General features: G+C 42.9%; 1 protein-coding gene across 2 annotated transcripts in view; it reads left to right on the forward strand.

Moving 5' to 3' along the window:
* NUP205 (nucleoporin 205) overlaps positions 1-13,958 on the forward strand; it is a 133,404-nt gene that overhangs the window by 114,110 nt on the left and 5,336 nt on the right. For both annotated transcript variants that reach the window (XM_077469197.1, XM_077469196.1), the window contains exons 34-40: positions 825-963; positions 1,049-1,175; positions 3,719-3,795; positions 5,159-5,287; positions 5,430-5,556; positions 12,837-13,003; positions 13,095-13,218. In XM_077469197.1, coding sequence (XP_077325323.1) covers positions 825-963; positions 1,049-1,175; positions 3,719-3,795; positions 5,159-5,287; positions 5,430-5,556; positions 12,837-13,003; positions 13,095-13,218 — 890 coding nt within the window. The remainder of the gene's footprint in view (positions 1-824; positions 964-1,048; positions 1,176-3,718; positions 3,796-5,158; positions 5,288-5,429; positions 5,557-12,836; positions 13,004-13,094; positions 13,219-13,958) is intronic.

Below are 13,958 nucleotides of genomic sequence, written 5' to 3' on the forward strand. Positions count from 1 at the left end.
CCACCCCCTTGTGACATCACCACTCCATTATGCCTCGGGGTCTCCCCGTATGACGTCACTGGATGGTCACACGCCGGAGTTACCACAAGAGTGAGCGTCGGAAGAAGAACTGGCAGAGGAACCTGAGAAAAAAGGCAGGAGGCGGAGGAACAAGACTTTAGTGGAAAGAGAAGACCCCTTGGAGCAACTTCAATAAAGGACTTTGTCAAAAACCTGTGTACTGGCTTTATTTTTTACACTTTTTTTTTTTTTTTTTGGGTGACAGGATCTGGGGGTTAAAGGAGGGGTTCCACATTCCCATAAGCCAAGGTGTTTTTGGGTGAGGCCATGTGGCCTAGTATGGTCGGGGGTGTGGCACCCCACCCCTTTCCTGACCTGCTGGGCTGCGTGCTCTGGTATGATATGGGGGGGAGGGGCATGCATTTATTTATTCATTCATTGTTCATGGAAGTGGTAAGGCAGGTTCAGAAGTCATCAGTCGGAGCGGTGTGAACCCGGGCTTAGAGTCTATTCCATCATCAGAGTCCTCATTAGTTCTGTCTGGTGTGATCATGGAAAACGCCCTCATAAGCTGTTTGTTCCTCCCAAACACTTGGTGGACTATTCTAGAACATTGTTCTCACTAACAGACCCTCCCTTCCACCCAACTTGTATTGTATACCCCCATGTAGTTGTTTTTTTGTTTTTTAAGAGAATCTGATACTTCTTCAGTGGGCAGCATAATCTTGGCTGGTTTGATACTTTTCAAGCAAGAGCAGAAAACCGTTTTAAAGCTGACCTATTCATGAAGTTTATGGTTTTTTTTTGTTTGTTTTGTTATTCAGATCATATGGGTTACGAGAGACCCCCATCTTTATTTCTGCACCATTGGAAAGATACAGGCAGATCTTGTTACCCGCTCTTCTGCTTTGCCAGGTGATCCTGACCTCCAGCACCGCTCAGCACCTACAGGCAGCCGGACAGGTGAATGCCCAGAAAACTTTGAGATGTTTGTAGTGTTTGTTTCAGGACTACTTTGTAAGTTGCGTTTCTGCTTCTTGTCTGCCAGGTGTTCCAGTTCTTGGTTGCTCATTCTGACACGATTCAAGCTATTCTGAGAGGCCAAGAAGGGAGCCTAGGATCATTGCAGGAACTTGCTCTACTCACAGGACTCCTCAGCAAAGCTGCTTTGCCAGGTCATTCACTTTAGCGTGCTTATACAGAAATGCCTAATGCGATTGACTGTAATTAAAGTGTTTGTGTGGCCAACAAAAAAAAAATCAGTTCATCTCTGCTATGCTTTCCCTTTTAAAAACACTGAAAGTACAGAAAAATCTGCCAGAAAACGGGTGAGATCCAAACTTTGAGCTGACAACTCTGCCTCTGTTGCACTGAAATCCCAAGCTGTCTTTTTTTTTTTTATCCTTGTCCAGTTTTCTTTGTCCAGTTTTCTCTTCTCGACTACAGTACACCTTCCTCTTATTTATGTCTACATAAAAGGAAACTGTTCTGTAGTCCAGCACGGGAGAACTCAGACATGGCTAATAACATTGCTTATATACAAAAAAAATTGTGATCCTGAACCAAATCAATCATATTTCCCTTATAAAAGCGGACTTTCAGTCATTTTTTCAAACTTTCCATCTATTAAATCTTCTGCCCTGTTTTAAATTTGGATAGTGTAACTTTTTCTTTTTTTCTGCCAGTAAATATTTTATACAGCCCACTTCCTGTTTCTTGTCTGGTCATTAGCCTAGGCTTATGACATCATGCACAGCTGTCTCTCACTTTAGTGAGAGTTTGCCAGGAGGAGGGGGGGGGGGGGGGGGGGGGGGGTCATAAATGGGCCAATGAAAATCCAGGAAGTGAACAGGCAGCAGCTTCAGATGCCCACAGTTAAAATGGATGTAGCCAGACTCAGCGGAGGGAGATTTCTGCAGCATATTTGGCAAATATAGAATCACAGTATATATAAAATATGCAAAGTGGTTGGAGGGAAGCTCCAGAATGGCAAAAAAGTTTTTATTACAAATTGTGTGAGCAGACTGCAGTTCCTCTTTTATAACTAAAAATGAAATATAAACAAGTGATATATCTAAAATCTTACCCATTCCAGTGCAATTCAGTAAACAACACAAACTTAATTCTTATACTAGTAAATGAATATAAAAATAACACATTGCAATGAGTAATTCATATGAATTGCTAAAATTTATTTATCGAATTTTAAGTTCCAAATTTAATAATTTTAGAAATAAACACTTTATTAAAATGCAATTAGTAATTCATATGAATAACTTGTCAAATAAATGAATTCATCATTAAAGTGCAAAAATAAATCATTTTAAAAATAAACACATTAGTTCAGTAAAATTCGTTTTTAATTCATATAAATAAATACATTTAAAGGGGTTGTACAGGTAAATGTTTTTTCACCTTAATGCATTCTATGCATTAAGGTGAAAAAACATCTGACACTGCCTGGGGGGGTTACTACTTAGTTTTGAGAGGGACTTCCTGTCCCACTGTCTGCTTCCACCTATGGGCCGCCTAGGCGACTCCTCCTCTCTCCCTATATGGCCCCTCCCTCTCTGCAATCTTCTGGGACATATGAAAGGACCCAGAAGATTGCCTGTCCACTGGGAGAGTGCAGCGCGACTCGCACATGCGCAGTGTGAGCCTGGCCATGAAGCCGCAAGCTTTTACAGCTGGGTGCCCACAGTTTCAATGGAGGTGCCGAGAGGGAGAGGAGTGAGGCTCCGTGCAACCGCGTCGCTGAACCGTGCAACATGTAAGTGTCTGTTTATTAAAAGGCAGCAGCTAAACTTTTTGTAGCTGCAAACTTTTTTAATAAACAAAAAAGCCTGGAACTCCGCTTTAATACAACAATGTAAAACATTAATTCATCTGTGAGTGGCGAGCAAAGATCCATAAAGCTCATATTGCTGCATATTGGGGTAAAGCTGGCCATACACTAGTAGAATATCATCCAAACATTTTTGCGTTTTTAAAATCCTTCATTCAATTTTCTAATCATTACTGGAGGCAAAATTACATTTGTGTTTTAACAGCAGAGAAATTCAAAGGAGTAGTGAACATTTTTCAACATTCATCAAATCAGTCGAATGTACTGATTTTTTTTTTTTTTTTTTTAGTTGTACACATTTTCTCATCCATGTTCATATGTATGAACATCTGTTTGAAAATCTACTAGAATGTGGACAGCTTTAAGTGGGCAGTTTGGGAGTGCTGTATAAAGCGCTCCTAAACAGCCCCAAAGATGCTGTTTGCAGGACTTTTCCTAACGTCCTGTAAGTGCACCGCCCCAGTGTGAAAGCACTGGGGCTTTCACACTCGGGAGGCATGGGAGACAGTTTTCAGGTGCTTTTTGTAACGCTGAAACACCTGAAAACTGCCTCAGAGTGAAAGGGCTCTTACTGACTGCTGCAAAAGTATCACTAGCATTGCACTTCCAGACCTTCGTGCAACTACATGCTGATGTCGCCATGGTGTAATTCCACCTGACATGTTTTGGCATCAATGACTTCCTTAAGAACAGTGAATAATAACATGGCTTAGCTACTAAAAGAGGTTGGATACTTAAGAGAGTTGCTTGTAGCCAGCACCACCAGCCATCTAATTGTCATGTAGTGCCTGTTAGCAGGCATACACTGAGTAATATGTCCATGTAAAGGATTTGTTTAGAATATAGAATCTCACAGTCAATATAATTTTCCAGGTGTGATTAACGAGTTGGACATAAGTTTGAACGATGGTTCTTTGATGGAACTGCATGGACATATTAACAGATTTCAGGTACCTAAACTTCTTTTTATTTTTTCCTTTTTTTTTTTTTTTTTATGTTTTTTTTAGTTCCACTGTTAATGCTTATCTCCAGACTTCTCTAAATTACACAAACAAATGCCACTCTGTATTGGTTATTACATTAATATTTGTAATTTTTCTAGATTTTATTGCCGTATGGATACCAGAATCTGACATAATATATGCCTATGTAACTGTGTGTATAGTACAGCTCAGACTGGGAGAGGGGATGTAGCAGAATCTGTTTGCTATTTTTTTCATTGTCCCCTCACAGGTTGGGGGGAGGGTCAAGACCTGCAAATGTTACTGCAGCAAAGAAAAATCAGGCTTCCTGGCCTGGCAGATAGGGTTGCGCTAGAGAGCGGGGGCTTGTTTTAAAGCTCCTCAGCTGCTTTATTTTTTTTTTTACATCATGGGACACAGAGCCTTAAGTAATTACTTAATGGGTTATAGGCCACCTTCAGGTGTTGACACTGGTATACCCAATCAAGGAAGTATACTCCCTATGAAACCCATCCTCCTCCCAGGAGCACATCAGTTCTTTCGCCAGTGTCGGTCACGAGTGAACATGTGCTCTGAGGAGCTCCAGGAGGGATCCATGCTGGCTTTAAATAGCCTCCATAGACCAGATCCATCCAAAGTGCCATTTAGGCCTAAAAGGATGGTACCTGGGGCCTCGTATCAGGAGCATGAGGTTTTGCCTGTAACTCCTCTCTTTTTGTAGGGCTGGACCCCAGGAACCCAGAGCTAAAAATCCTATTTTTCCATAATCTGGTCACATGTTCACCTTAAGCCCACCCTGTTTATGTGAAAAATAGACTGGACGAGTACCTTTAAAAGAAGATTAGTAGTTGGGGTTGTGGTCTGGCAGGGAGCCCGGCTGAGACCGCCGGTCTCAATTCCACAGCAGGCTTTGACTTGATGTGTGGCTCCCGGGACACCTATCAATCTGTAAAAGAAGAGTAGTTCTACTTTCTTCAACAGCAACTCCAGTCTCAAAATCTAGCCCTTACATCACTGCAGGACACAGTATTGACATATCCGTTTATGTGAAGAACCACAGTAGAGCATACGGTAGGACCTGCAAGTGTTGGTAAACTCTAACAGAAAAAAATTTAGGTCTTCTGCCTTGCCAGACAGAGCTGTGCTGCATGGCAAAGTTGTGTGCGTTCCATGACTTGATGGAGAAAAACAGAAATCATTTAGCAAGTAAAACTGCTCTGAAATATGCATTTTATCTGTCTATTTAGTTGTTTTCCTGTTGAGCTTTAAACTTGCCAATGGCTTTAAGGAGCAACCCAAAAAATACCAGCCTGAAAGCTGGGAAAACACTAATTTATTTGTTTATTTTTAGCGTCTTAGCCTAACTTTATTAAGCCGTTTTGGAGGCTCTGACAAACTCCGGCAGCTCAATTTACAGAATGATGGATCCCAGCTAGATGGCGTGAACAAAAGAGACGATATGGAGCTGGCTATGCAGCAGGTAAGCTGGGCCTTCTAGCTAGTTGCTCTCCATGTAGAGGAGTCTTTTACCTAGAGTGAAGTTTTGGTTGACTTGGCTTTGTTATTTGACATATATTGAATTTGATAGTTACTTCCTATCTCCCATGTCTTGTTTTCTGTAGATTTGTGCCAATGTGATGGAATACTGCCATACACTAATGATACAAACCTCCCCCAACCTTCAGCAAATGGTGTGTCTGTTCACTCCCAGTCTAAGCGAGAGCACTGCCAGAGAAGGCCCAAGATTAGGTATGTGATTGGGAAGCTTTGCATTTTCATGTATGGTCAATAAATCTTTTGCTGGGCTTTGTTCCCGCTGCTTCTGGCCTGTTCCTTAGACCCCTATTGGGCGCTACAGCCTGTAGGCCAAGAGGGACTGTACAGTGGACCCCACGTTCAAGAACAGGGACAACCTGTAATGTATGGATGGCGCTGGATCCCGCTGACCGCAACCTCCAATGTACACTGTGCCCCACGCCCTTGCTGGTGCAGGGTGCTATACAGCTTCAGGGCAGTGATCTTCCTAGAGTTGAGTCTTGAAGGCCCTTTGGGTGCACCTGCCGTGATGGATGAAGATTGGGTTTGTAGCCCTGCAGCTGCACTGGTGAGAGGCAGGGAAGTTCAGGGGGGAGGAGGATGATTTGGTAGGCTCCCAAATCCTTCAATCAAGTAGGGAGGACCCCCTTCACAGTTTGACCTGCAGTGGCTCTGAATCCCTGCCCTCATCTAGTATTTCCACTATATTAGGGGCACAGTTCTCCGCTTCCTTCGTAGCGCATGTGGTATGTACTAACTTTAAGCTGCCACTACCAGGAATCCTCTTCCTCCAAAGTCCCTTGTTTTGGATCCTGGCAGTCCTCTCCAGTGCACCCTCACTTACACAAGGTGATGCCGATTGGCGTCACTCGGAGAAGGTGTTATCTCTGCTGAAGCTTTCGCTCACCAGTATCCTAAGGAGGAAATCTCTGAGAAATGGGATTCTCCAGCTGTTGACTTGGCTATTTCATACCTAAAAAACACCTTGAAAACCTTGGTGGATAAGATAATGGTCTTTAGAGATGCCACAGCTAAGAGTTTAGAGGCCCTCTTTAAAGCTTCATGCACACTGGGGCTTTTCTAAACCCTTTTCTTCGCAGGATAAAAGCAGTCGCAAAAAACACTCCTTTTTCAAACGCATTTGGGAGCATCAAGTACTTGGGCGTTTATTCATTTTATTGTCCAAAATGTTATTTTGTTTTGGCCATTAAAATGAATAGCGCTAAAAGCATCTAGTATTAACACGTGTTTAAGCGCATTATATTTTTTTCTTCTGCCAAAATGCATCTCTCTTGAACGCATATGTGGAGTTTTTTTCCTGCCTCTTAATGCCTGTAAACGCCTATAGTGTGGGTGGAAAGATATTTTAACATGGAGAGGAGTTTAGAGGCAGAGAAAGGAAAAAACAAACACTTAAATGCCTGTAAAAGCAGCGTTTTAAGCTCAAGTGTGCATGAGGCCTAAAGTATAACTAAAGGCAACATTTTTTGTTTTTTGTTTTGAACAGGAGATGGATTAGAATGCCTATTAGGTTTTTATGTGTGTTCCCTTTAGGGATATTCACCCTCTATTTGTCCTATTTACCATCCCCAGAAAAGTAAGAGAGGTGAAATATTTCAATGGGGACACTATTTCTCATGACCTGGAGGTCCCCAAGGGATTCCTCTAATTTGCAGTGATTTCCACTCACTTCCTGTTGTGGCTATGGGACAGGAAGTGAAGATAAATCTTCAATGGCACACAGATGGCAAAAAAACTGACTGGGATTTTAACCCTTCCTTTACTTTATTCAAAATGATAAAAGAAGTTTTGTCTATAGTTCTACTTTAAGGTGTCCTGCTCTGTTGGGAGTGGCCCTTGACCTAGCTTGTCCCTATTCGCTAAAGAGACAGGCAACTTAATGGTCTAGGTCATACAGCATGTCCAATCCATGCCTTGCCATTTCCACTGTTACATAACAAATGATTGCTAATGTGATGAAAAATGCCATAGTGAGGAAGTGTCAGAACTTGGACTACAGACCTAGGCCATGCACCTGTGCGGTACCATGCTGCATGTTTGAACACTATCTGAAAAGTCTGACATCTGAATGTGAGGATTCACTCTACTATAAGTTTGTGTGTACACAGCAACAAATTACATGAAACTACTTGATCAGTGGACATCTTATGCAGGGGAAAATCACAAGGTGCTGGTAGGAAGGTTTATGATGCCTTTAAGAAGAAAGTTAAGGTGACAAGTCAGAATCCAACGACACCTTCATAATCTAAGATTTACTTTTGTAAACAACTTGCCTTGGGCTCTAAGCAGAGGCCTGTCTGGACTGGTCTCCCATATCCTCCGGTTCTGGAGGAAAATCCTCCTCATTGATGTCTTTTTATCCTCTGTGGCCAACTGGACTCCAGAAGTCTCAACTACTGGGTCTGTAGTTACAAGCTGGTGTTTTGCTGCTTTCCCTGCTTCACGCTTTGTGCTCAAGGGTATCTTTAGATCCACAAAAAAAGAGCTGTTTGCTTTGTGGCCCTGGCTGAGATGACTGCTTTTAGAGGGGGCCATTCCACATGTGCTAACAGAGGACAGCTCTCACAGCTTCTTATGGTTCCCAATTCACACAGAGTTCTGGATCTCAAGGGTCTCAAGTTCCTGAAAACACACAAATTTAAGATGGAATCCACCTGGTTGGTGACTGCTTCTTCATCAAGTGGACATCCTGGCATCAGTGATTATAAAGGATGCCTATCTACCCATTCCAATTTTCCACCCTCGCCAATGGTTTCTGTGATTCACAGTAGAGGACTGTCCCTATTTAATTGTGATGTTACCTTCTGCCTGTGCGCGCACCCCAGGCTGTTAACTATGTCGTTGGCCTTGGTTGCGGGGTTGTTAAAAACTGGGGTTTCCCCATCAATAGAGTACCTGGAAGGCCTGCTTTTCAGGATGCAATGGGCTCAGAAACTTATTTCCAGTGTACACAGATGGTGCATGTCAACCTCTCATGTACTGGTCTGGCTGCCTTTTTGGGTCTCCCCATTGGGGTACAGTCAGGCAGTGGCCCAGCTGTGCCATACGTCCACATCAAGGAGAGACAAGAAGTCACGCTGCTCAGGTAGAGGAAGACTGATCTTGTCGTGGGCAGATCTTCACTTTCCAGCCCTCTCCACTGTGCACATTCCCTGTATGGAAAATTGGCAGGTGGACTTCCTCAACCGTTGGCAGCTTTATTTTGGGCCCTCCACCTGGAGGTGTTTGCATAGACTTGTCTGCAGAGCGGGACACTAGGATGTGGATTTCTTGCTTGGTATCCAGATTCGACAAAAAACTGGACAGTTGTGTCCCGATCGAGGGATTCTCTAGGGTTTGCAGTGGGTGCTCTAATGACTTCTTGGCATCTATTTTCCCTGTTCTTTGCCTTCCCTTGACTGCAGCTTCTCCTGAGCCCTTTTTCCCAGGATAAAGGTGGGTGGCATGCTGGTGATTCTAATTGCACCTGCTTGGCCAAGAAGAAAATGGTATGTAGTCATCGTAAACCTCTTGCTTGGCAGACAAGCCATGGCTACGTCTGAACTGACCAGATCTGCTGGCGCAGGAACCAATTATTTATCCTGATTTAGGATTGCTGGCTTTGACGGTATGGCGGTTGAAGCCTAAGTTCTGAGGAATAGAATAGGGGAGTTTCTGACTCTGTAATTCCTAGCAATCTTAACCACTTGACCACTGGGCACTTAAATCCCCCTTCCTAACCAGACCAGTTTTCAGCTTTCGGTGCTCTCACACTTTGAATGACAATTACTCAGTCATGCAACACTGTACCCATATGAAATTTGTGTCCTTTTTTTTTCCACACAAATAGCGCTTCCTTTTGGTTTTTTATTTTTTGCACTATAAATCAAAAAAGATGTAAAATTCGGTAAAAAAAAAAATTCTTTCTGTTAAAATGTATTGCAGAGTATTGGCACGGAGCAGCACTGTGGGCACTACAGATCCAGCCCACAGCACTGTTACAAACCATCTCTCCCCTCGCACTGTACAGATCGGTACAGAGAGGGAAGGGAGGAACCGGCATGATGACATGACACCGGTTTATTTACAAGTGATCCCTCTGCCATTTAACCACTTCCCATCCAGGCCAATTCTGACATTTCTCTCCTACATGTAAAATTCATAAATTTTTTTGCTAGAAAATTACATAGAACCCACAAACATTATATATGTTTTTTTTTAGTAAAGACCCTAGAGAATACAATGACGGTTGTTGCAACTTTTTATCTCGCATGGTATTTGCGCAGCAATTTTTCAAACGTGTTTTTTTCAGAAAAAAAAACTGTTTCATGCTTAAAAAAAACAAAACAAAAAAACAGTAAAGTTAGCCCAAATTTTTTGCATAATGTGATAGATGAAGATACGCCGAGTAAATAGATACCCAACATGTCACACTTCAAAATTGCACACGCTCATAGAATGGCGCCAAACTTTGGTATTTAAAAATCCCCATAGGCGACGCTTTACATTTTTTTACTGGTTACATGTTTTGCGTTACCGAGGAGGTCTAGTGCTAGAATTATTGCTCTCGCTCTAACGTTCGTGGCGATACCTCGCATGTGGTTTGCACACCGTTTTCATATGTGGTGTGGGCAGGGCTTGCGTATGTGCTCACTTCTGCGTACTAGCTCACAGGGACAGGGGCGCTTACATTTATTTATTTTTTTGTTAATTTTACTTAGATTTTTTTAGTTTGACACTTAAAAAAAAAAAAAAATAAAATAAACTAAATTGATTACTTTTATTCCTCTTACAAGGAATATAAACATCCCTTGTAATGGGAATATGGCACAATTGGACCTATTTACAGTGAGATATGGGGTCAATAAGACCCCATATCTCACCTCTAGGCTGGGAAGCCTAAAATAAAAAACCGATCACGGCTTTCCAGCCAAATCGGCACGGTATTTTGAATGCAGAGGCCGGGCGTCACGTCATAACATCGTGCCCGGCCTCCGAACAATCATAGAGACTCCAGGGACCATCTGGTCCACCGGAAATCTCTATGGTATCATCCGGGGGCCGGCGGATCCTGTGACCGACTCACCGATGGAAGCGGTGAGTCGGTAGAAGCACCGGAGGGCGGTGGGAGGGGGGGCGTCCCTTCCCGCCGACCGTAAGAACGATCAAGCGGCGGAACAGCCGCTATGATTGTTCTTATGGTGCAGGGAATCGCCGGCTGAAAATGCCGATATCTGAATGATGTCTGTGGCCTCAGGCATCATTCAGATATAACCACCGAAAGCTGAGGCTGTCCCTGGATGTCCAACCGGCGCAAAGTGGTTAATGGAGCGATCACGTGGTAAACGGCTGCTACCACCGGCCGTTTATAGTGATCCGTAATGTGCCAGGTCTTCCAGACCCAGCGGTCATGGATGTTTCCGGGAGCGCGCGAGAGCAACATTCTGGGAGGATGTCCATGGACGCCCTTCCAGAATAAGCCAACCGCGCTGTAGCCGTTTCATCCCCTATATAATGCGTGGGACATATTAGTAAGTAGGGATGGGCGAACAGTTGCAGTATATATAAAAATTCCCCAGTATACTATTTTCTAAAATTCTTACCCCAGCATTTGCAGATTACAACTTTTATTGCTGCTAACTCCTACTCTTAGCGCTGCTTCCTGAACTTCTGGACTTCACAGGAAAGGGTTAACCGTGGGCAGTACAGTCTCCAGTCTCTTAGCTTGAAGAAAAGCAGGAGGAAGGAGCAGGGGATTGCCTTGCCATCCTAGGCTAGAAGGCAGTGTGTTTCTATTGATGCACACAGTGTAGGGAGATGCTTTAAGAGAAACGAGACACCTGGAAACCTAGGGCAGTAGTCATGGCATTAGATTAAACGCAAACACTGGCAAGGAAACATTTTTTTTGTTTTTATATTACCACTTACATGAATGTTTAATGTCCCATGTACTGGTGGCTGCTCTGTTCAATTAAATCTTTCATCCTCTGCCCCCTGCCAAATACCCCCGCAGGTGTGATCTTCTGGTGCTGCGGGAGTTAATACTTGCTGCTCCACATGTCACAGGCACTTCTCAAAATGACCATGCCCGCTCTTTTCACCCCCCTATTATATTCATAGAAGCTGCACTATCAGTTCCCGCAATGAAAAGTGCTGTTTAAACTGGTTGTAAACCTCACATATAAAATATAAATAAAGCATATCCCTCTATAGTGTGTACTTGTTTCAATCCAGAGCACGAAGTGTAATTTTCTGTCTGTTGCTTCATTCCCCTGTTATCAGCATGAAGCACTTCTGCCAAGTTTTTTTTTTTTTTTTTTTTTTTTGTCATCATGAGAAAAAAAGTAACAGGGAGGGAGCTCCAGCTGATTGAATGTCTCAGCTCTGTTCCTGTGCGCTGTATGGAGGGTTTGTGTCCCTTCTCTCCAATCAGCTCTCCTCCCTGATCTCTGCAGAGTGTAACTTCAGCTCTTTGCCCCCTTTTTTTTTTCTCTGACAGCTTAGACGAGGTTTAAAAATTCTGGATTTGAATGGGTGTAGAGAAGGGGACACTGCAGATAAACGGGTACGACTTATGTGGGAGTATTTGTTTAATCTCGGTTTATCACCTGAAGCTAGTCACTGCACTGAGTATATGTAAGGGTTTACAGCCACTTTTAATGGAGGAGTCAGACCTTTCATCTTTAACCAGTTCCGGACCACCCCCCTACCCAAATACTGTGGCGGGGGGCCCTGCTATGCAAAATGTACCTGTACATTGTCTGTGCGATGCTGGCAACCTGCTCCCGCTGTAATTGGACACTGCAGGAGTCAATCAGCAGGCCTGGTGGCCGTGATCACTCTGGGGAATGACAGAACAGTGGTCTGCTGATGTAAACAAAGCAGACCATTCTTCTGTCAGAGGGGAACAGAGAGATCTGTGCTTCCTGCTAATCAGGAACACAGATCTGTCTGTTCCTGTAGTGAGTCTATCCCCCACACAGTAAGCAAACTGAGGGAACACCATTAACCCCTTGATCACCCCTGATGTTTTTTAGCGCTGATCACTGTATTGGTGTCACTGGTCCCCAAAAAGTGTAATTTGTCCACTGCAAAGTCGCTGATCGCCGCCATTACCAGTAAAAAATAAAGTCCCTAAATCTATCCCATAGGTTTTATAGATGCTATAACTTTTGCGCAAACCAATCAATATACGCTATTTGGGATTTTTTTATTTTTTTTACCAAAAATATGTAGCAGAATACATACATATTGGCTTAAATTAATGAAGAAATGTGTTTATTTTTTTTAAACTGGGTATGTTTTATAGCAGAAAGTAAAAAATGTTTGTTTATTTTTTCCAACATTGTTGCTCTTCTTTTTTTTTTTTTTTTTTTTTTTTTTGTGCAAAAACTAAAAAACACAATGGTAATCAAATACCACCAAACAAAATTGTGATTAAAATAATGTGGCTTTTAATAATAATTTTTATTTTGCATTTGTTTACACTACAGACTCCCAGACAGCCCTCTTCTCCTCGTGGAGACTCCCCAGTCTCGGCATTGTCTTGTCTCTCCTTAAGCAATGCTCCAGCGACTTTTTCACATACTACGACATCCATCGACAGAGCGTAAGCAAGTTACAGAACGTGGAGCAACTTCCACCCGATGAAATCAAAGAGGTATCTGCCAAGACCAAAATGTTCTGTCCTGCATTCTGTTTTTAAAAACTGGAAGGTATTCTCCAATCAGTGATATCTCTTGTGTCTTCAGTTGTCCCAGTTTGAGATGCCACTCGGGATAGATAAAATCTCCAGCACACAGAAGTATGCTTTGGCACGGAGGAGACTGGTGAAACTCATCAACAGCAAAGCCAAACTTTTGTCTGTCTGCTGCTGTATCCTTTGATCTCTGGTAGAGGCAATACAGATTTGGAAGTGTTACACATTTTGTGCTTTTGTGCTATGTCCACTTAAAGTAGCTTTCGATTAAGAAAAAAAACTATTTGGCTAAGCTGTTAGAAAAAACCCTCCTATAAGATTATACGTGTATTCTATGCATGTTTACCTGTAAAATCTCTCCCTATGTTCATTGCAGCCAGTGGCTGAATAGAAGAGTTGAGTAAAGGAAAAGTGTTTTTCTGCAGGGGGGAGGACTTTAAGGCGCCATTTTAAACCAATGCGTTTTTTCATGCTTTTTGCAGAAATGCAGGACTTGTTTTTTTTAACATGGGTCCCTATGGAACACATTTACATCAATGCATTTTTGGGTCTCAGGGTTTTTTAAAAGGATCGGGGGCTTTAACCACTTCCAGCCCAAGGGCTTCATATGACATCTATGACTTTCAGTGGGGATATCTGAATGATGCCTACAGCTACAGGCTCTCCCATGCCATCGGGGGCCCGAAGAAAGAATCCACTGCCACCGGATGACAAGCATAGAGATTTCCGGTGACCAAATGTTCACCATTCATCTCCATGACCGTTGGATGCCACGGTTGTAAATAAAGCCGTGATCGCAGCTTGAAAGCATGGGATCGTTAATTATATTTTTTGATCTCATGTTTTCCAGCCTCTAGGAGAAATGTGTGGTCTTATAGACCCCATATCGCTCCATAAAGAAGACCTGTCATGCACT

Source organism: Lithobates pipiens, unplaced genomic scaffold (genome assembly GCF_037356315.1).
Source record: "Lithobates pipiens isolate NorthernLeopardFrog02 unplaced genomic scaffold, aLitPip1_a1.2 Scaffold_8, whole genome shotgun sequence".
Taxonomy (NCBI): domain Eukaryota; kingdom Metazoa; phylum Chordata; class Amphibia; order Anura; family Ranidae; genus Lithobates; species Lithobates pipiens.